Below are 22,635 nucleotides of genomic sequence, written 5' to 3' on the forward strand. Positions count from 1 at the left end.
ACTGCCTCAATTTCCCCATCTGTAAATGGTGATAATGATACTACTTACTTTATACAGTCAAGGTAAGGATTAAAATGAATTAATCCAGCAATTCTGCAGGTAAAGACTGTGAGCCACCAGCCTTAGCATAACCTAAGAATTTGTTGACATGCCAAGTCTCAGGTCCCACCCCAGCTCTACTGAATCAGGAATGCTGGAAATGGGGCTAGAAATCTGTGTTTTAAAAAGTCCGCCAGGTGACTGAGATGCACATTCACATTTGAGAACTACCAAGTTAATATATTAAAGCATTTAGAAGAGCATGTAAGTATCACCAGGAATTCTGGTTAACAGTATTTATTTTGGGCAGTCTAGGAAGCATGATTATTGGTGATCTCTTCTTTTTGTCTCATTTTTCCTAATTTTTCTACTAAGATTGTGCTTATCTAAAAAGTGAATTAATCAGTTATTTTAAAAACTTCACTAAGAAAAAAGTCACCTACATAAATAACTACCATCTGGCACTGGACGTGATAAGGATCCTATAAACAGTATAAAATGTAACAGGGGTTAAGAAGAGGGAAAAAATCTAACATAATTAAGGTTATCACAGAAAATCTCACAGAGGCCATCTTTGCTAGGTTTTAAAGAATAAGCAGAACTCCAGTTGGTTAAAAAATGGGGGCAGGTGACCGGGCACGGTGGCTCAAGCCTGTAATCCCAGCACTTTGGGAGGCTGAGATGGGCGGATCATGAGGTCAGGAGATCGAGACCATCCTGGCTAACATGGTGAAACCCCGTCTCTACTAAAAAATACAAAAAACTAGCCGGGTGAGGTGGCGGGCGCCTGTAGTCCCAGCTACTTGGAAGGCTGAGGCAGGAGAATGGCGTAAACCCAGGAGGCGGAGCTTGCAGTGAGCTGAGATCTGGCCACTGCACTCCAGCCTGGGCGACAGAGCGAGACTCCATCTCAAAAAAAAAAAAAAAAAAATACGGGGGCAGGTGTGGAAAGGGTTTTTCAGATAGAGAGAATAATGAGAATAAAAAATAAAGAGGTAAAAATATGTAAAATACATACTGTTGGGTTCTTGCACCACTTACGTGAGTCTACAGAAGAAAGTTTAGAAATGTAGGCTACTTTAAAGTTTCCTTAGGAAACACACTAGCACTGGATGAAGAGTGACTCCGGGAATGACTTGCTTACTCCTCTGAACTCCAGGAAGACAGGGCAGTGACTACCACACTACCAAATTCCTTTCAGATTTCAATCCAGGCCCAGAGGACTGAGCCTCTGTTCTGTCTCCTCAACTGAGTGGGGCTTACTTTAGACTTGTATCACCCTTGTCAGGAGGGCATGGAGAGACTGACTGAGAGGGAAGGGTCTGCAAGGAGCAAAGGAAAAGGGGAGGGTATATAGACCTGCTCTCCTCTCCCAGGCCAATCAGGGCCCACGAGTCAGCTACTTCTTTAATGCAACACTGCGTTCTGGCACTCACCACTGATTTTTATGTGTGTGTGTTGTGTGTGTGTGCGCGCATGTGCGTGTGTGTATTTGTGTGTATTAAGCTATTATTTTAATTAAAAAATAAGAAATGGGCCGGGCACTGTGGCTCACACCTATAATCCCAGCACTTTGGGACGCCGAGGCAGGCGGATCACCTGAGGTCAGGAGTTGGAGACTAGCCTGGCCAACGTGGTGAAATCCAGTCTCTACAAAAATACAAAAATTAGCTGGGTGTGTTGGTGTCCGCCTGTAATCCCAGCTACTTGGGAGGCTGAGGCAGGAGAATCACTTGAACCCAGGAGGCGGAGGTTGCAGTGAGCCGAGACCACACCACTGCACTCCAGCCTGGGAAACAAGAGCAGAAACTCCCTCTCAAAAAAAAAAAAAAAAAAAAAGATAACAAATGAATGATCCTTGTAATAGTCAAAATGCTTACAGGAAGAAGAAAAATTGAAAGTACAGATAATTAACAAATGTTTATTCCTAATTAAGATTTGATATTACCACTTCTGACACTGAACATTATACCTTTTTGTTTAAATGGTAGGGGGTGCAGAATACTTTCCATTAAAGACATAAAATCCTCAATACATATAAGTGTTCTTTATCTAATTGAGCAATAAGGATTCTTTTACTAAGGAAAACAAAATGCATCAATGTGTATACATATTTTCACATAATTTTGTTCTTTATCCAACTAGTTAGCCAGGATAGGCAATATTTATCTAATGTCTCAGAGTTTTAGTGTCTACCTGTGAAAAACAGGTGGGCTATTTTTCGATGCTAAGATTCTATGAGCACTCTCCAGTGATCCTTGTAAAATGGTTGATTTTAAAAAGCCCCACAACTTGTTCTGATGATGCAAAGGAGGGATGATGAGCATGGACTGAGAGTAAGGGACCATAAGTAGCCACTGTCATTCAGCTACAAGGGAAATAATGAGGTATGCAACTCAGCCAGGCATCTAGCGAAGTGAAGTCCCAGTAAGCATTATTATATTTGGGGAACTCATATTTAAAGTAATTAATAGCTCTTCAACTCTTAGTGGCCAACTGACCTGAGAACGGTCATAAAAGTCCATTAAACTGACAGCCAAAGCTTCATATCTTTGGATAAGTCTATTACTTTTTAAGGCTCAATGTCCTTCTCCTGAAATAAGGACGCAACACTGACCTGAATCTTTGCCCAGGGTGATTGTGAGGATCAGACACAAAGTATGTGAAAACCACAGTGCACTAAATTATTTTTAAACTCATTTTTAAAATAAGGTTTTCTACTATCAAAACTACAGCCAATTACCCTTTCAAAATCCCAAAACAGTAAGTAATTTTTAAGTATCAGGTCTTTTTAAATCGGTGTTTCATAGATTTAGACATTAAAAATTTAATATTACTGGCTTCTCTAATAGCTTCTCTAGGGTTACACTAATATGACCAAATAAGGAAAACATACATTTGAAAGCTGTTATGCAGTCAAGTGGCAGAATTCTAAATGGCTACGAACCATTTAGGAGGTTAAAATCTCTCCAAAATAAAGGTTGACATACATTGCACTGGGGACCACTTTTACCAATGCAGTTGTAGAGTTTCCCATGGCAGAATCCTTCTGAAAGATGCTCTAACCCTAAAACCTAGAAGGGGACTCTAAGCACAGAAAAGACATGAAGCCAGGGGTATGAACCATTAAGTCTTCAAAAGCTATCTGCATCTATGTAATATACATGTAATGCCCAGAGATGATAGAAGAATTGATAGCATACAATAGACAAGCAGATACTTAGAGATTTAACTTCTCTAGGCTTCTACTTCCTCATCTATAAAATGGGAAAAAGAATCTGTTCTGTGGGATAGACTGAAAAGGAGAGCACACATAAAGTGTTGCCTTGTACCTGGAGCACAGGAAGTACTCAACAAATCAGTTATCAGTACCAGGGAGAAGCAGCGTATTTCAATTATCTTTGTCCCTAAACTAAAAACCTTGCTCCTTAAAATAGTATTTGCACTGAGATCTCCTCCAAAACAACGTATCACAGAAGTAGAGCTTAAGAGGGCATTCTATAAATAAGAGAGGAGTGTGTAGCAGGACACTGGGGAACAATAACACTTACTTATCCAGTTTCTGACATTGAGGAAACTTTGCTCGTTTGTCAGATCAAAAAGTAGAAGAAAACCCATAGCATCTCTGAAGAATGCTGTTGTTAAGCTACGAAACCTAGGAACATAAAAGCAGAATGGTAAGTTAAACCATCGCCCCACTCCTGAAATATAAAGCTACAAGCAATGCCTTCAGCCTCTTACAAAAGTTTACCAATGACAAGCTACATGGTGATATTTCAAAAGTGTAGAGGATAGTTATCACTTTTATCAGTTTAAGTGTTAACAGACCATGTGATTTGAAAACACAGCCTGCTGGACAGGGATGACAAGAACCAGCTTGTGATCTTAGTCTCAGCCAAGAATTTATTGTACAATTATGAGTTAATTTGGCCAAATGCAATAGTGTATGTTTTCCTTCTGTGAAAGCTTGACTTAACATTACAATGTGTTCCATGATCTTTTAATTTCAGAATATGCAGAGATCTCTTATCTCTGATTGCCCTTTGTTTGACTTGAAGGTAAGAATGTCTTGACTCAGACCCTATTCTGTCTTGGTACTCTGCCTTCCAAGGCTTTATCCTCCTGTCTTCTCCGTCTTCTCTCTCTCTCTCCCCACCCCCAATCCCACCCCACCACCAGTCAGTTTCCTCTGTCTTTGCCTATACGTAAAATCTGTAACTGACAGGCAGGCTCTAGGGAAGAAAATATTGGTATGAATTTGTCATCTAATCAGCAATATTAGGTTTTTCTCAAATACTTTTCATCAATGTTTTTATTTAAAACAGTTCTTGGCCAGGGGCCATGGCTCACGCCTATAATCCCAGCACTTTGGGAGGCCAAGGCGGGCGGATCCCTGAAGTCAGGAGTTCGAGACCAGCCTGACCAACGTGGAGAAACCCCGTCTCTACTAAAAATACAAAATTAGCTGGGTGTGGTGGTGCACACCTGTAATCCCAGCTACTCGGGAGGCTGAGACAGGAGAATCACTTAACCAGGGAGGTAGAGGTTGTGGTGAGCTGAGATCGCACCATTGCACTCCAGCCTGGGCAACAACAGCGAAACTCTGCCTCAAAAAAAAAAAAAAAGAGTTCTTATCTTTTAGAGCTACATACCACAAGTATTACAAATGAAATAATATGATGTCTGGAATTTGCTTCCAAATTATATGGCAAGGGGGTGGGAGTGAGAAGAGGTAAGGGGTATTAATGAAATTCTATTGGTCACAATTTCATAATTGTTGAAGCTGAGTAATGGGAACCTGGGTTTATCATATAATCCTTCCACTTTTGAATATCCTTGAAGTTTTCCATAATAAAAAGTTAAAAAACAAATCCTTCAAGGTGGTTTTGAGAGAAAACAGAAGTTTTAGCTAACTGAAAGAACTTTATATCAAGATTTGATGTGGCTTATTTTGGTCAAGTATTCTCTGGTCATATGAATTAATTCCAACCAGATTTCCCACTAGGTTTCAACAATCAGGTAAGAATAACGCATGTAACTTGGCCACTTTCTTGTGGTTGAGTAAACAGCAAAAGGAAATGGAGCAAAGTGTCTATGTCAAAAAATTAAAAGAAGGAAAAGAAAAAAGTCCCCAAGTAAGAATCCTAACGTCTCCTTTGACCCTGTATGAAATAAAGCCACCATTCTCATCTCAGACTGACAAATTTCCTGCTAATTTGGCAGCATTCTTTATCCAAGTACAAACCAATGAATTGGCTGGCTTTTTCCTGCTCAGGTCACTGTTTAAAGAATGTAACTATTTCTCCCTTTCCTTCGGTAAGGAGCACATAACTGAAGATCTCATACCTCTCCTGCCCTGCTGTGTCCCACAACTGCAGGTGGATTCTCTGGCCTCTGCCAATGGCTCCATCCGGCCCATTGGCTCTGTACACCTAAAACAGCAAAGTGAAAGAGAAAATAAAAGAGAACTTCTGACACCAGTGAACCCTTCTCACCTTTTTATTCAGTACAAATCCCTAAGGCATCTAAACTTCCAAAGAGAATCCCATATGGAATACAACCACGTTTGTATTTATGTCAAATAATTATATCCAGGTAATGTAATAAATTATACTGAAATATATGTATATATTTTATAAATATATTGTAAAATATGTATAAAAAATAACTTGTATAAAATATAATATAATTAGCTTATCTTTCCTCAAAGTTCTCTTGGGTCACTAGTTTCAGGAAATATTACATTTCTATGGCTTTTTCCAATCTCATCTTTTTTGTTGGTTTAACCAGGGGGTACACGTGCAGGATTGTGACATAGATTGCATAGTGCTGGGGTTTGAGCATTTATTGAACTCATCACCCAAACAGTGAACGTAGTACCCAGTAAGTAGTTTTTCAGCCCCTGTCTTGCTCCCTTCCCCCTTTTGGAGACCCTAGTGTCTACTGTTTCTGTCTTTATGTCCATGCGTACCTACTGTTTAGCTCCCACACTGGACCGTTAAAAATTTCTTCCTCTACAATAGCAACAAAAACACTGGTAAAAATTGTCCACATCAACTTTTTCAGTACTCCAGAAATTAACAAAGACTTGCAACATTCCAAGGAGCATTTATTCAAGAAAAACAGCTGAATATCAGTAAAAACAGTAAGCTTTGAGGTGTTTTTTTACCTTGCCCCAGCTTTTAGAAGACTTAAAAACCACTTGCACAAATGTGGTAGTTGTGAAAACATCAGCCTAGCCACCACTGTGGACAGCGGAGGCACAATAGGTTTGGAGCTCCCTAAAAGTCCCATACTGAGAAAAATTGTCAGGAAGCCCCTTGGAAAGCTCCATGCCCCAGCTTTGTTTTTATTTGACCTCACTCAAAGCTTGCTCTTTGAGAACAGCCCTATCCCCAAGGGCATTTGTTGAAAACTATTAGCAGTAATTTATTTAACATCACAGCTACCAGAGGTAGCAATACCAGTTAGGGCTAACAAAATTCTAACAACAACAACAACAACAACAAAACAAAATTTAAAAACAGAAAATGAGATTTCTATAATGCTCCCAAATATTTCTTGGAAGCTATAAGGCCATGTTCATGGGCAGGGCTCTATAAATGCCCAGGAAAGATCTAAAAAGGTCCTAATCTCTCACTTCTGACTGACTTTGAGGTTCTTCTCAGGCAGAAAATAAAAGCTAAGGCAGAGTTGTAAACTGCCTGCAGTCGTATTAAACACATACCCCAACAAACACACAGAGACTCTCAGAAAAAGCTAAGAGACTTATTGGTTCAAGGAATTTAATAAACTTCATCCACTCATTAGCTGTCCACTAAGTTCATTGAGCAGAGACTTCAGTAGCTGCCTACAAAGAATACAGATTTTGCAGAATTATCCTAGAAACATTATCAAACAAACAAACAGCAACAACAAAAACAAATAAATATGCAGTAAAAACAAGAAACCCAGGTAGGGGAAAGAATCCTAGAATAGACACATTATTTTAAATGTCCAGTTTTCAGCAAAACTTGTAAGACACACAAACAGGAAAGGATGGCTCACGCACAGGAAAAAAGCAACTAATAGAAATTATTCCTGAGAAGGCCCAGATGTTAAACTTATCAGACAAAGACTTTACATCAGGAATTATAAATATATTCAAAGAACTTAAAAATCAGTAACATAGCTGTCCTCTAAAATTAAAGGATAAATTAAGACAAAACCGAGAAAAGTCATCTCTAGCAGACCTGCCCTACAAGAAATACTAAAGACAACTCTCAAGACTGAGCTGAGAGGACACTAGACAGTAACTTAAATCCACACAAAGAAATAATGAGCGCCAGTAAAAATGTAACTGCATGGTAAATATAAAAAACAGTATAAACGTTTTTTTCTTTGTCGCTCTTTTCCTCCACCAGATTAAAATTTAACTGCAGGCTGGGAGTGATGGCTCACGCCTGTCATCCCCCAGCACTTTGGGAGGCTAAGATGGGTAGATCACTGGAGGCCAGGAGTTCAAGACCAGCCTGGCCAACATGGCAAAATCTCAGCACTACTAAAAACATAAAAAATTAGCTGGGCATGGTGGCGAGTGCCTGTAATCCTAGCTACTTGGGAGACTGAGGCAGGAGAATTGCTTGAACCTGGGAGGCAGAGGTTGCAGTGAGCCGAGATCTCACCACTGCACTCCAGCCTGAGCAACAAAGACCCTGTCTCAAAAAAAAAAAAGATAAGATAAGAAAAGAAAAATTAACTGCATATAGCAATAATTGTAAAGCTGTGTTGATGATGGGCACACGATGTAGCAAGATGTCATTTGTATAGCAATAATGGCACAAAACAAGGGGAGAAAACAGAGCCATATAAGAGCAAAGTTTTACACAGTATTAAAATTAAGTTGCTATTAATCAAAATTAGATTGTGAAAAATTAAAATAATTGTAATCCCCAAAGGAACTATTAAAAAAGAACTCAAAAATATATAATTTAAAAAAGGAATTAAAATGATACACTAGAAAATAGAAAAAGAATACAGTATCTATCAACAGACAAATGGATAAACAAAATGGTGTATCAATACAAAAGAGTATTATGTAGCCATCATAAGTAATGAAGTCCTGATACAAGCTACAACATGGAAGATCCTTGGAAACATCAGGCTAAGTGTAAGACGCCAGACACAAAAGGCCATATATTATTCCATTTATATGACGTGTGCAGAAGCCAGATAGAAAATTCCTGGTGGCTAAGGGGAGGTAGAAAGAGGAATGTCTGCTAATAGGTATGAGGTATGAAACTATTCCAAAATTCAATGGCTGTGATAGCCACACAACTCCAAATATACTAAAAACCACTCAATTTTTATACTTTAGATGGATGGATTTCCTTTTCTTGTGAATTATATCTCAACAAATCTATTTTTTAAGTTATAAAATAAGTAACCAACAAAAATAATCACATACATATATACAGATTCTATCAACTATACGTCAATACTAAAAATTTCATTAGGGCCCTATTGTTATTCAGTGGGTCTTAATCTCTATAAGACTCTCTGGTAGTAGAATAAAAGACCTAGAATGGGCAAAAGAGAACGTTCTTCTGTCCTAAAAGCCTTTCCCCCCTGACAGAATGTGATCCATTCAAGGACCTTTGTCATTAATTTCCTGACCACTTGTTTACCTGCTTCATGCTAACAATGGATTTTTCAGCAACAAATGTAATCTAAGGAGAAGGCCGTCTTTCCTCATCTGCAACTGTGACACAATGACCTTCTTCCTTCCCCTCCAACACTAGAATAACTTTCAGTCTTAAAGTCCTTAAAAAAATAAGTAAATAAAAGCTTCTCTCTTTAACATTCTGCAGAACATCACATTCACTACTGGCATTCCCCATTCCTACTCCAACCTCACCCTCCTGGCAGCAGTGATGAGTTCTGCCAGTTAGTATTCCATGCAGAATTGCTGAGATTTTATTAGGAGAAATGCCATTAAAAATAATAAGATACCAAAGGTGGAAGATACAGCCCATGAAACAAGAGTATGAGGGGCAAAGTGGCTGGCAGGCTTCAAGACAAAGGTAGACAAATAACTATTGGAGTCCAGAAGAGAAGACACAAGCCAAAAGAGTACCAAGGTGACATTTTAAAGAACTGTCTACTTCCACTTTGTCTGCCTGGTTTTATATGAAATGTTGTCAGCACAACCTTTTCAATCATGTTGCCTGGATTGAATATAACTCACTTTCCTACGTACCTTTTAATTTCAGATCCCGACCTTTGTCCTCCTAATTCCTACAAAGTAAACTAAACAGACCAGCAAATGTTGACTCAAAGATTACATTTTTACACAGAAGGATACAGAACTTACCACTCTCTTTTCCCTGAAATCAATGCCCACTGTTGTGATAAATTTGGAGTTAAATTTACCATCTGTATATTGGTAAAGTACACTGGTCTTCCCTACGCCAGAGTCTCCCAAAGCTAAAAACTTGATGAGGTAATCATAATCTCCATCAGACATAATGAAGAACTCAGTGGTTCACCTGTAAAATACACACAAATTTTTTTAATTAAAATCCATTAGAAAACATTAATTATCCATTTAAAAATGATGACAATATTCAGCTTAACACCTAATGTTAACCTGTATGTCTACGGGTTGTATGAAAAGAGGGTTACATACATATTGGTCACCATCCTTGAAGACCCAATAACTAGCTAGATGAGAAGCTATTGAAATAGTAATTAACAGTGTAGTTTTAATTTAACATATATGTAATCCCAGCACTTTGGGAGGCCAAGGCAGGCGGATCACCGAAAGTCGGGAGTTCGACACCAGCCTGACCAACATGGAGAAACCCCATCTCTACAAAATACAAAAATTAGCCCGGCGTGGTGGTGCATCCCTATAATCCCAGCTACTCGGGAGGCTGAAGCAGGAGAATCGCTTGAACCTGGGAGGTGGAGGTTGTGGTGAGCCAAGATTGCGCCATTGCACTCCAGCCTGGGCAACAAGAGCGAAACTCCGTCTCAAAATAAAAAAATAAATAAAAATCAAAATAAAAACATACATATTATAGTATCAAAATAGGACAAAAATTTCAAGTGAGAATGATAATCAACAAGAAAGTAACAGTCACTAAGTCTTATCTGCAGACTATATAGAATAAAAACTAATACAAGAAAAATAGAGGAAGGAGAATGTTACAAGGAATAACAGTAATTGTTAGAGTACAAGTGGTTCCAATTTCCCCTCCTTTTTCAAAGTCTCCTAGTGCTACAATTTGCAATTGCAAAAATAAGGAACCAGTCCAAATGCTCACCAATCAATGAGCAGAAAAAGAAACTGTGAGATATATATATATATATATATATATACACACACACACACAGAGAGATATATATGCACACACACACACATATATACACACACATATACACACACACACATACATATACACACACACAACATGGAACACTACTCAGCCACAAAAAGGAATGAAATGATGGCATTCACAGAAATCTGGATGAAATTGAAGACCATTATTCTAAGTGAAGTAACTCAGGAATGGAAAACCAAACATCATATGTTCTCACTCATAAATGAGAGTGAAGCAATGAGGATGTAAAGGCATAAGAATGATACAATGGACTTTGGGGACTCGTTGGAAAGAGTGGGAGGGGGGTGAGGGATAAAAGACTACAGATTGAATACAGTGTACACTGCTTGGGCGATGGGTCCTTCAAAATCTCAGAAATCACCACTAAAGAACTTACTCATGTAACCAAACACCACCTGTTCCCCCAAAAACCTATGGAAATTTTAAAAAAGAAAGAAACAAAGTCTCCTAGTGCTAGAACCTTGCCTTTTCTCTCTTTTTACATGGACATCTAGGCAATTTCATTTATTCTATTCATTTTCACATGTTATTACAGTTCCTTCAAAGACACTGTTATTTCACAAGTAAATTTACTCCCTGCTTCCTTACATATTACTATTAATATGTACTACATGTTATGTCAGACTTCTTTGGAATATCACTGCTCACTTGGGAACTGAGTTCCAGATTTAAACAGTCACTGCTCAGAGACCATAGTCCCACAACCAAGGGCTCGCTTACCTATATTTACCTGGGTATTCTATCAAGAACTGCTAAAAATTCAGCTCTTCAATACTGACTAAAACAAAAGTCTACCTTAAGGAAGAAAAATTCATTTATATCAGCAATACCTAACCATGGCTATTTTTTAGTTCTTTGCAATCAGTACTTTTCATGATTTGTTTTTACCCTCTAAATAGATTCAAAACCAAAATATCAGTCCAACTAGAAATGGGATCTCTCTCCAGGGAAGGTTTACTTTTTTATTAAAATTTTATTGATACATAATATTTGTACATTTTTATGGGGTACATGTAATATTTTGTTACATGCATAGAATGTAATGATCACATCAACACAATGTTACATGCACAGAATGTAATGATCAAGGTATTTAGGGTATTTATTACCTCGAGTATTTATCATTTCTATGCATTGAGAACATTTCAAGTACTCTCTTCTAGCTATTTTGAAATACACAATACATTTTTGTTAACTATAGTCACCCTAGTCTACTGTTGAACATTAGAACTTATTATTTCCATCTAACCGTATGCTTGTACACATTAACCAACCTCTCTCCATTCTCCCCAATGCCAACAAACTCTCCTGAAAAATCATAAAAATAACTATCTCATTAACACTGACAACTCTACATGACTATTCAAAAACATACATATTTATCTATCTATATACATGCCAGATGTCCTGCATTAGATGCTACTGAGTCCTGGCATTATATCCTTTTTACCCAGCCCCATATCCAGAAACTTGGCTGCCATACTCAGTGCTTCCTATAGGACTATTTCTATGTATCCATAAAATTAATAAAAACTCAGACAAGAATACTGACTGGTTTTCAATGTTGCCTCCCTTACCCTATCCTCAACTTGGTGACTCACCTTATGCTGAAAACTCCTGAATGCTGAGCCCCAAGAGCCACTGCAGGGTGTTTCCTCAGAGTGCTTCAGTGCAGATCTGCAACCTCACGTTTCAGGTATGGTCAGCCCGTGGATAAGGGCAGAGCCTCTACAAACATTCAAAATTCTATTTGCACACCATAAAGAGTGACACTTCACAGATGATGCCTTACCTATCTTTATAGTTGGGTATTTGCAAGTGTAGGTCACCAGTATTAATGACATATAACAGAATTCCTCTCCAAAAACCGACAACTTGGACGTCAACATTATGGCATGTCACATCACAGCATCACACCTGGCTCTAAGTTATTGGAAATAAGAGCTAAGAATTGAAAAGCAAGTCCAGATAATGTTGACTCATTTGGGGGCTTCCCCTCAAACTGAATGGAGCAGCAGAAAACAATACCGATCCTGCAGTGAGAATGATGCAAGAAGACACTGTGGCTACCTTATTTCCTCTTTATTTTTAATTTGAAAAAAAAAAGTTGATATAACTATGTTTTTTATATCACTTAAGGTACATGAAAAAATGCTGTCACTAATGGCATCATATTCTAGAATTCTCTAAACCCACTTAAGTGGAATTCAAAGACTTAAACTATCTTTAATGTGTTTCATTTCCATGGATAATCACACATGTAAGTCTACAAGTGATCTTCATGAGTTTTGTTTTCTATTCGCAATAGCAATAGTGGCCAAGTAATCATAAAGGGACTATTAACAAACCAAATACCGCAAACTGAAAGTATAGATACCACCATCAATATTAATCATAGTTTGCACTTTTCAGATTGTATCTTTAAGACAATTATCTGCTTTCTTGATCTGAAAATAAATGTTCAGACCTTCCACTCTCTGGGTTCAGTTTTCTAAAGGATAAAACAGAACCCAGAGAAGCAGACTGATTTGCACAATCTGGAATCTAGATCTCCTAGTTCCAAGTCCAATGTCTGTTCTACCCCAAGCTTCATGTCCGTTACTCATTTTTGTTACAAATGCAATATTGGGCTTTAAAGTGACCACTAGTATGGTATTTTACAAGGTAACCTAATAGGAAACTCATAAAATCAAGCAGAGCTGGGTTTGAAATCCCAAATCTCCCAGATACCAATTACTTGGATGTCTCTGAGCCTTAGATTTCCAGGTTTCTGTTCTATAAAAAAGAATACATACTACACCTCACACCATTGTTCTGAGGATTCAATGAGATACCGTTTATGGAATGCCCAGCACAATGGTTGGCATATACTGGGTACTTAACTGTTAGCTCACTTATTGTCTCCATTGTGGACATTCAGACTGAGTCTGAAGACCTAGAACAATTTTCAAATTGACTCTGGCCAGCTTAAAATATGTTTTTCTAGCACAAAGTATTGCTCACTGGTTCAAAGTGGTCGGCTGAGTTAACAAAGATCACTTTCTTTTTTTTTTTTTTTTTTTTTTTTTTTTTGAGACGGAGTCTCGCTCTGTCGCCGGGCTGGAGTGCAGTGGCCGGACCTCAGCTCACTGCAAGCTCCACCTCCCGGGTTCGCGCCATTCTCCTGCCTCAGCCTCCCGAGTAGCTGGGACCACAGGCGCCCGCCACCTCACCCGGCTAGTTTTTTGTATTTTTAGTAGAGACGGGATTTCACCGTATTAGCCAGGATGGTCTCGATCTCCTGACCTCGTGATCCGCCCGTCTCGGCCTCCCAAAGTGCTGGGATTACAGGCTTGAGCCACCGCGCCCGGCCACAAAGATCACTTTCAAACTAATTCTGATCTTTTTTAGCTGGTTCTAACCATTTGCAATTCATTTAATAAAGATATGTTTATTTCAAAAGAGTCCTGATCAACTTTAAAACAGGTTCAAATCCATATAAAATACACCCATCCATTTCAGCAAGTTCATAGTTGTTCAAAAGAATCTTGTTCATATTATTTTAGGGTGAGTTAAAAGAGGTTCTCCTACAAAACTACTTTCTGACTCTGGCTAAAACCTGATATATCTAACCAAAATTATTGGAGTCTCATTATAATTAGCTTTAATTGCTTCAGACTGGTTTTAGCTAGCTCAAATAGGCTCTGACTTGGACATGCAGGTTCTGACAGGCTCCTATAAGTTTTAGTTGGTTCTGAGTATATTTTACTGGATCAAACTCTGCTGACAAATTAAATCTACTTTCAATTGAGTCACACTTGCTCAAACTCTATTAAACTGCTGGAAATTAGTTTGATAACTACAGTTATCTATAAAATTGTTCTTACTTGTTTAGAATGATATAGACTGGTTCAAAACAGTCTGAAATGTTTCAAATTAATTTCAGATGTCCCAACAGTTCAAAACTAGAAATGTAAAATGACAATCGGAAGCACCAAAAACAACAGTGTGGTGCTTAAAACTTGTGCCAAACCAACAAACTTCAAATTCTATTTTTAAATTACCTCATTTGTAGGTATTCTGTATCCAAAAATGTATCTCCACCATTACATACTGTATCGCCACACTCGAACAGCATGTATGTGTTCGAGGACAGTAAAGGATTGGGAGAAAGGAGCACTGGCATAGGAGATGACTCAGATAACAGGGAAAGATGTGATGAGTGACACAGACTTCCTGGGTTGAGAATTCACCTCCCATCTTACCTCAAAGACCCGGCAGAAAAACATTCACCCATGACCCAGCAATGAAGACTTCAATTGGGGAAAACCTTCAGCAAATTTGGATGCTGTCTAGAGTTTGTCCAAAATTGATCACACTGACCAGGCTGGTCTGGGTTAACAGAGACCAGAATTCCAAAGAATAAGGAAATTTCAGAGAAATAAAGGGAGTTGGGGGCAGGCAGGTTTTCAAAATAACAGATCTTTCAAGGTTTGGGCATGGTGTTCAGGGTGGCAGCCTTCTTATCTGAGCTTGCAGTCCAATTAGTGAAAGCCTGGAGTTAATGGAATTACCCCATCTTTCAGCAGAAAATCATTCTAGTCCATAGCAGACTATACTCCCAACTCCATCTTGCAATCCCTTACCTGGTTTTCTCATCACTACTTATCACTACTAGGTGAAGACAACTTAATGTTAAGTCTCAATTGATGGTAGATTTTCATATAAATAATTTTTTTAAATTTATTACTCAAGTCCTGAGTGGTATTCCCAGGGCCTGTTTTCCAGGAAGAAAATACTCCACTCCTCAAATACAGAAATCTAATAATGTAAATGATTTTTGTGTCGGCATTTCAGAGGACAAAGGGAAACAGTGAGAACACATAGTACCAGAATTTGACATTGGTGGCACCCAAACAACATTGTACACTCACCATTTCCTGCTTGTACTCCAGCCTACTGAGGTTTGGGAAGCCATTTCAGAAGGACTTCCCTGTGACACTCTCTTGTTGAAAATGTATCTGAAGCCTAGGTCAGATGCCCACATGTCAAGCACTTTACACACATTAGTACAACAATCCTCATCACTGCCCTAGAGGCAAGTTGTACATAGCATATACACTGTCTCCCTCAGAAAGATCTGGGGCTGTTCTATCATGAGTGCCGCAACGAGGGCATAAGTAACTGGGTCTTGGCCAGTCTACCCACATATTAGCATAGGCTCAATTCCAGTGTATTGTTGACAGGAGAAAAACATGGAGGTTAAAGGCAGAAACTCTACAACCAAGCCACCTGTATTTGAGTCCAGTCACGTAACTTTCGAAAATTTATTTAATCTCTTTTGTCTTGGGCTCCTCGTCTGTAAAATAGGAATGAGATTCTATTTTATCAATTCTAACATGCTTTCTTATTTTAACTTCTTTAAAACTGGGGTGCATCTTACATTTCAGTCTTACAACCCAAGACATCTTGCAATTGCTATTATAAATCAGGTGTCACTAGAGATACAGTTGTGTGAAAGTCTTTTGTTAGCATCTTCTAGCAAGGTCAAGAATGCATCATCAATATATTTTAGACTTAATGAAGCACAATAATAAAGCTATTTCTGAGGGCTATTGTGAGGATTGAGCTAGGGTATACACACGAAGTTTGGAACAGTGGACAGGACATATAGTAAGTCCTATGTAAGTATTAGCTGCTATGAGCAGCAGCAGCATCCAGCAATCTGGCTTCCAAGGGTCAATAAGCAGGCAATGATCTTTTCTTTCCTAGAAGTATAAGAAAGTACACTGAACCCCTAAACTGAAAATTAATTTTTAAAAATAAGGATGTGCTAAGAGTATTTGAAGCCAAGGTTACATATTTAAACTCTGTACCTTCTTGAAAAAAGTGCTGTCTACCTCAAGGAAATGTCTTCTAAAAAGCCAAGAATGACCTTAATTTGGGATACGCAAAAGACTTTCTTATTCAGCTCACTTCTCTCTCTCCTCCTTATACAAATATTTTTTCAAAGTGCTCTCCACCCTCACTATCATCAGATTAACAATAGAAAGCAAGGAACACCCACTTCCTCAACATGTACTATGTGGTGTTAATTGCCCGGTGAGAGAAAGTCAATCATCTTCCTTATTTTTAAAATAAAACATATTTTCACCTGTAATACCAGTGACTGAGGAGGCTGAGGCAAAAGGATAGCTTGAGGTCAGGAGTTCAAGACTAGCCCAGGCGACTAGTAAGACCTATCTCTTAAAGAAAAAAAAAAAAAAAAATTATATATATATATATATATATATATATATATATATATAAATAAATAAAAAATTAGGCAGGTGTGGTAGCATTAGCCTGTAGTTCTAGCTACTTGCTTGGGAGGCTGAGGCAGGAGGATTGCTTAAGCTCAGGAGTTCAAGGCTGCAGTAAGATATGATCACATCACTACACAGCAGCCTGGGCAACAGATTAACATCCCATCTTTAAATAAAATTTTTTAATAAATAAAAATAACTGCACATGTACCCCCGAACTTAAAATAAAAGTTGAAGGAAAAAAGCACTTAAAAAAAATTTAAGTGTTTTCAAAATACTTTTTAAGCTTTTTTTTAGGAAACAAGATAGAAGAGAGTAGATTTAGTTAAGAGCAAAGGGAAAATATCTAGTTCTATTTCTCCCTCTCTTTCTGTCTTTCCTACACACACACACACAGACATATCACAGCCTGGATTTTCCATGAAGTGTCATATTAAAGTCAATCATAGACTCCAACCTTAGGATCCCCTACTATTAGGAAGAATCATTCTAAAACTACTCCAGACAGGTCAGCCATCTTTTGAAAGCCAAATTTTCCCTCTATTACTCATATTTAGTGCAGAGCAAAAGAAAGGGGAGGAATAATATTAACTGAACAACTACATGTAATAAATATACTTGATTTTATTTTATCTGCTCATTATCCTTAAAAAGAACTTCATGTCTGGACAAGACTCATACTATATAGAGAGTGATGTTTTCTCAGTGTGATGGCAAATAGGCTTGAGTTCAGATTCTAACTTTTCTACTTTGTAGGACCTGATCCAAGTTTTTTAAACTAAGCCTTATTCTTTCAACTGTAAAATGGAGATAATAACAGTACTAATCTCACTGAGTTGTTTTAAGGACTAAGTGAGATAACCCACAGAAAGCTTTTAGCACATTGTTTGCCCTGTGCTAAGTGTTCAATAATTGAAACTTATTAACAATACTACTAATAGTTTCACCAAGTTCTTTATTAGCAAGGCATGTAATTTTATAACCTATTCTTAATGTAACCAGTACCTGAACCTTCAGAAAAATCATAGAAAGAAATTCAATGTAAATACAATGACTTTGGGGTGCCCTACCCATCACAAAATCTACTTTGGCATTCCAATCTAAGAATGAGTTGTATCTGGGTGGTTTTTGGTAATTTCAGACCTAGGAGTACCCATGAGTTGAATGCTCTAATTTCCAGAAGAGGAAACTGAAACCCAGAGAAGGCAAATGAATAGTCTGAAATAAACCAGTTAGATATGGGGCTAGTCTAGATCTCAAGTCTCCTAAATTTCAGTCATGTATGCGTATTTTTTCGTCTGTCTGTATTCCTTCCTTCAGAGCGAGAAACCTCAGTTATAGCTTCTTGAATTCAAGAAGCAAAAGTTTTCTTCAGTGCCAGCAGTTATAGCAGTGATAAACTGCTTTACGATTAAGGCTTGGGCTGTTACAGAGGTTGGGTTGAGGGATCTGTACTTCTGTCCTCAGAGCCCCTCTGTCAAGAAGCCCTTCCTCCTGATAAGCTCTGCCAAGGAGAGAAGTCATAAATTGGGAGCTTGTCTGCTTCTTGTTGGTCATTGCAAATCCAAGAAAAAAACAAAACAACAACAACAAAAAACTCTTCTTGATACTTGTACCATACCTCATAAATCATCTTTCTTTCCTATGGTTTCAAAATGAAAAGCAAGCAGAGTAATCATGAAATTTTCCATTTCCCTGTAGAATTGCTCAGTCCCTTAGTATTTTCCTCTCAAATAAGATTATTCTAGGCTGGGTGCAGCAACTCACACCTGTAATCCCAGCACTTTGGGAAGCCAAGGCGGGTGGATCACCTAAAGTAAGGAGTTCGAGACCATCCGGCCAACATGGTGAAACCCCATCTCTACTAAAAATACAAAAAATTAGCTGGGCGTGGTGGTGGGCACCTGTAATCCCAGCTTCTCTGGAGGCTGAGGCAGGAGAATCACATCGAGATCGCACCATTGCACTACAGCCTGGGCAACACAGCGAGACTTTATTTTCTCTGACATCATGTCTCTGTAAGGATACTTCTGACCCTCTATCTTTTACCTTCATTCAATAAATATTGATTGAATGCTTACTATATGCTGGGTGCCAGCACACAATGGGGATCCAACTCAGTTATACTCAATGTGGAAAATGCATCTCTTACTCCTTGCCTACCTTAGACCTTATGGTTTTAGCCATGCCCCAGTCTAACTTCTCCCAATGACTATACCTGCTTTTGGGTTTTCAAATAAGCCAATCTTTCTGAACATTTTAAGCTTCTCTCATAAACATAACACAACATGACATCAAAATTCATATCCCAAGTCAGATGTTTCACAAAGATGCAAAAGGAATAAACATGCAAAAGGAATAAAAAGGTGAAGCTCAGATGGGCATGGTGGCTCACACCTGTAATCCCAGCACTTTGGGAGGCTGAGATGGGCGGATCACTTGAGGTCAGGAGTTTGAGACCAGCCTGGTCAACATGGTGAAACCCCATCTCTACTAAAAATACAAAAATACAAATGGCTGGGCATGGTGATGGGTGCCTGTAATCCCAGCTACTCAGGGAGGTTGAGGCAGGATAATCACTTGAACCTGGGAGGTGGAGGTCACAGTGAGCAGAGATGGCACCACTGCGTTCCAGCCTGGGAGACAGAGGGAGTCTCCATCTCAAAAACCAAGCCAACAAACAAACAAAACAAAACAAACAAACAAACAAAAACACGTGAAGCTCAGTAGAGAATAAAGAGACAGCCTCAACCTCCTGGGCTCATGTGATCCTCCTGTCACAGCCTCCCATGTAGCTGAGACCACAGCAGTGCACAAAACCATACACCATGCCCTGCTTTTTTTTTTTTTCTTGTAGGTGGGAAGATGAGGTCTCCCTATGCTGCCCAGGCTGGTCTCAAACTCCTGAGCTCAAGAGGAGAAATATTTAGAAAGAGAAACATAAGGTATATTAAAAAGAATGTTTTATCTGAAAATATTTTTAATTTTTTAGAATGTTTAATAAAATATTCGAGTGTTCCTATGTAGCTTATGGACTTCAGTTCTTGTGGCGTAAAATTACTTTTGCAGAGAAACAGGAGCAGGTGAATACAACTATCACTTTTCGGGTAGCACAGAACATCAACATTTATGTGAATTACAACACATTTATATCTTTCATATAATTTAACAGCCCCTTGTCCAGGGATTCGTTTGGAGAAAATGTTCATATACAAATGACTGGCATAGAAATATAAAGCTTATCAGTGCTTTTATGTTTAACGTTAAAAGCAGTAGGCTTTTCTTATTTTTTTGTTTGTCTGTTTTGTTTTTAACGATGCCACTGTGGACCCATACGTGGCATTCTGGAAGGAAACACATAACAGAGACACCAAAAGCAAGGAAGAGAAGTCACGTGGCATGAGGCAGGATAGAAGAGGCATTTTATAATGTACCAAGATATTTGAGTAGGGACAACTTGTATTTACCAAATGAGCCCTGGCCACAACTCTCACAGCCCATTACAATTCCTACACCCTGAGGTGAAACACAGCTACTTTCACTTCAAAAGCAAGATGCATAGTGCCCAATAGCAGGAACCCCATTTCCATAAGTGGAGACAGCCTATGTCTTCTGTGCAGTTTACTCATCTCAACTTCTGGTCTAGATGTGTGTAGATATGGTCCTGCCCTCCCTAATATGTCAAGAGTGGAAAAAATGACGTTATAAACAAAGAGCTTGTCTTGTTTGTGCAAAATCTCAGGCGTAGAGAAGTGGAAATCTAACACCTTTGAAAAGTAGAAGGAAACAGGAATATGATTTTTCCTTGTTTCTTATTAAAAGATGAGTTTGATTTTATCTAAATTCAGAATATTAGATAACTACATTTTATATTCACCTATAACCTAAGATTCATAAGTGCATTCCTATCAGTACAGTGTTTTATAATAATAACATAAGTCCATCCTTAACAGTGATGTTGAGGCAGCAGAGAAGTTCACAGCTAGAAACTGTTGAGATTTTAAGGTGTACAGCATTTGGCTTAATATTTACAAATGCACCTGCTACACAGGAATATTCCATTTCCCTCATTTAAACAAAGTGAAAACTTTTAGACCAAATGCTAGAAAACTGCTAGACCAGCTTCTAGCAGATGGTGATATTCCAGTATAGCAAGTTCTTCAGACAAAAAATAAAATTATCTGCAAATAGTGTTGAATTAAATATCCATTTCTAGGTCGGGCATGGTGGTTCATGCCTGTAACCCCAGCACTTTGGGAGGCCAAGGCAGGCGGATCACTTGAGGTCAGGAGTTCAAAACCAACATGGCAAAACCCCGACTTTACTAACAATACAAAAAAATTAGCCTGTAGTCCCAGCTACTCAGGAGACTGAGGCAGAGAATTACTTGAACCCGGGAGTTACATGTAATAAACATATACACGTGTATATACACATATATATAACATGTAAATATATACATATAATACATATATACACACACACACATTTCTAAATGCTTCCAAAACATACCTCATTTTTAAAAGCATCTTCCAGATGTTCATAATTTTTCTTAAAGAGAAAGACCAGGATGAAGAAAAAGTAAGCAGTCATAGCCCAGAAACCCATGAACTATTTCTGAAATGTTACCATCACCTCAGTGGGTGACCAACATAACCCAGTAGGCAAATAACACAAACAACTATATGTTAGGAAACAAGAGGGCATTGAAATGATTCCTGAAAGCAGAAGAGGTTGTGGAAGACCAATGTCAATGACTCAAAGGAGATATCGGCTTTTTTTTTTTAATTTATGGAAACCATTGACTCATTTACCCAAAAGACATTATTTGTTGCCCAAGGCTCTTCCAGGATCAGAATATGAATGTTTATAGAGATTTATGGAAAGTAAATGCATCAAAACACTGGGTCTTATAGGACTTACAGTTTGTGACAAGTACCTCTTGCTTTATAAATATAGGGTAATAGAAAAGAAAAGCAAACATAGAATATATGCCATTGGTAAAACATAGGCAATACAGTGGAAACAGGTGTGGCTGTTTGGTTTGCTTAGTAATATCTCAAATAATGTGACAGCAGTCTCAGAAGGGACACAACCACACAACACTGCAATAGTCTGCTCAACCCATAGCTAAACATGCCTCTTACCACCACCAAGAAGCAAGCAGCCTCCAAGAATTTGGAACGAGTGCAAAATCTATGAAGTATGCTCCCACTGAGTGGTTGCTTTTTGTGAGCACATAGAAGACAATGAAACACAGACTTCGGAGTCAAGTTCTCCTAAATTCAAATAACAGTACACCACCTCCTACCTGTACAAAGTGAGCAGCAAAATGCCTGATGAAGATCAATGAACCATAGCTATCCTTATGATTATGACAGATTAAGGCTTAAATCAGGCTTGAACACTGAGCCTGGTGGTTTTTCCACTCTACCTTCAGGATGACACTGAGACTTCATAAAGCTATCAAAGAATGGAGTGGAAATATTTCCTGAAAATGAAAAAGAAGGAACAACTTAAGCTACCTGGAAGGTGAAACATCTGCAAGCCCAACTGGTAAGTACAGGGAATTCTGGTATTAACAAGCTCTGAAGAGGTAAAATGCAGAGCTTTGGTTATCTCAGAGTGCCACCAAACTCGTGGGCTCAAGGCTCAAAGGCAGAAAAAAATAGAAATGACAGCACAGCCAGGACTGAGAGAATTACAAATCAGATAGCATTCAAAAAAAAAAAAATCAGCACTCAAAGGACTTCACACTGCAAAGAGAATTTCCAAGTTGCAAAACGCAGACCTAAAAACAGTGTCAAGGAATCTGCCAAGACTCATCTTCCTGCAACAAGAAACGTGCATGGAAAACCTTTGACCAACACAGACTGACTCCCTCTTGCATCTCACCTTCCTCAAGTTTTTTGTTTGCTGCAACACAG

The 22,635-nt window shown here is 38.5% G+C and overlaps 1 protein-coding gene across 5 annotated transcripts in view; it reads right to left on the minus strand.

Moving 5' to 3' along the window:
• RAB27A (RAB27A, member RAS oncogene family) overlaps nt 1-22,635 on the minus strand; it is a 90,917-nt gene that overhangs the window by 22,769 nt on the left and 45,513 nt on the right. For 4 of the 5 annotated variants that reach the window (XM_077937792.1, XM_077937791.1, XM_077937794.1 and 1 more), the window contains 3 exon segments: nt 9,392-9,566; nt 5,386-5,471; nt 3,591-3,694 (listed from right to left, as the gene is read on the minus strand). In XM_077937792.1, the coding sequence (XP_077793918.1) occupies nt 3,591-3,694; nt 5,386-5,471; nt 9,392-9,544 (343 nt within the window). In that variant the 5' untranslated portion in view covers nt 9,545-9,566. 5 annotated transcript variants of the gene reach the window in all.

The sequence above is a fragment of the Macaca mulatta genome, chromosome 7 (genome assembly GCF_049350105.2).
Source record: "Macaca mulatta isolate MMU2019108-1 chromosome 7, T2T-MMU8v2.0, whole genome shotgun sequence".
NCBI lineage: Eukaryota > Metazoa > Chordata > Mammalia > Primates > Cercopithecidae > Macaca > Macaca mulatta.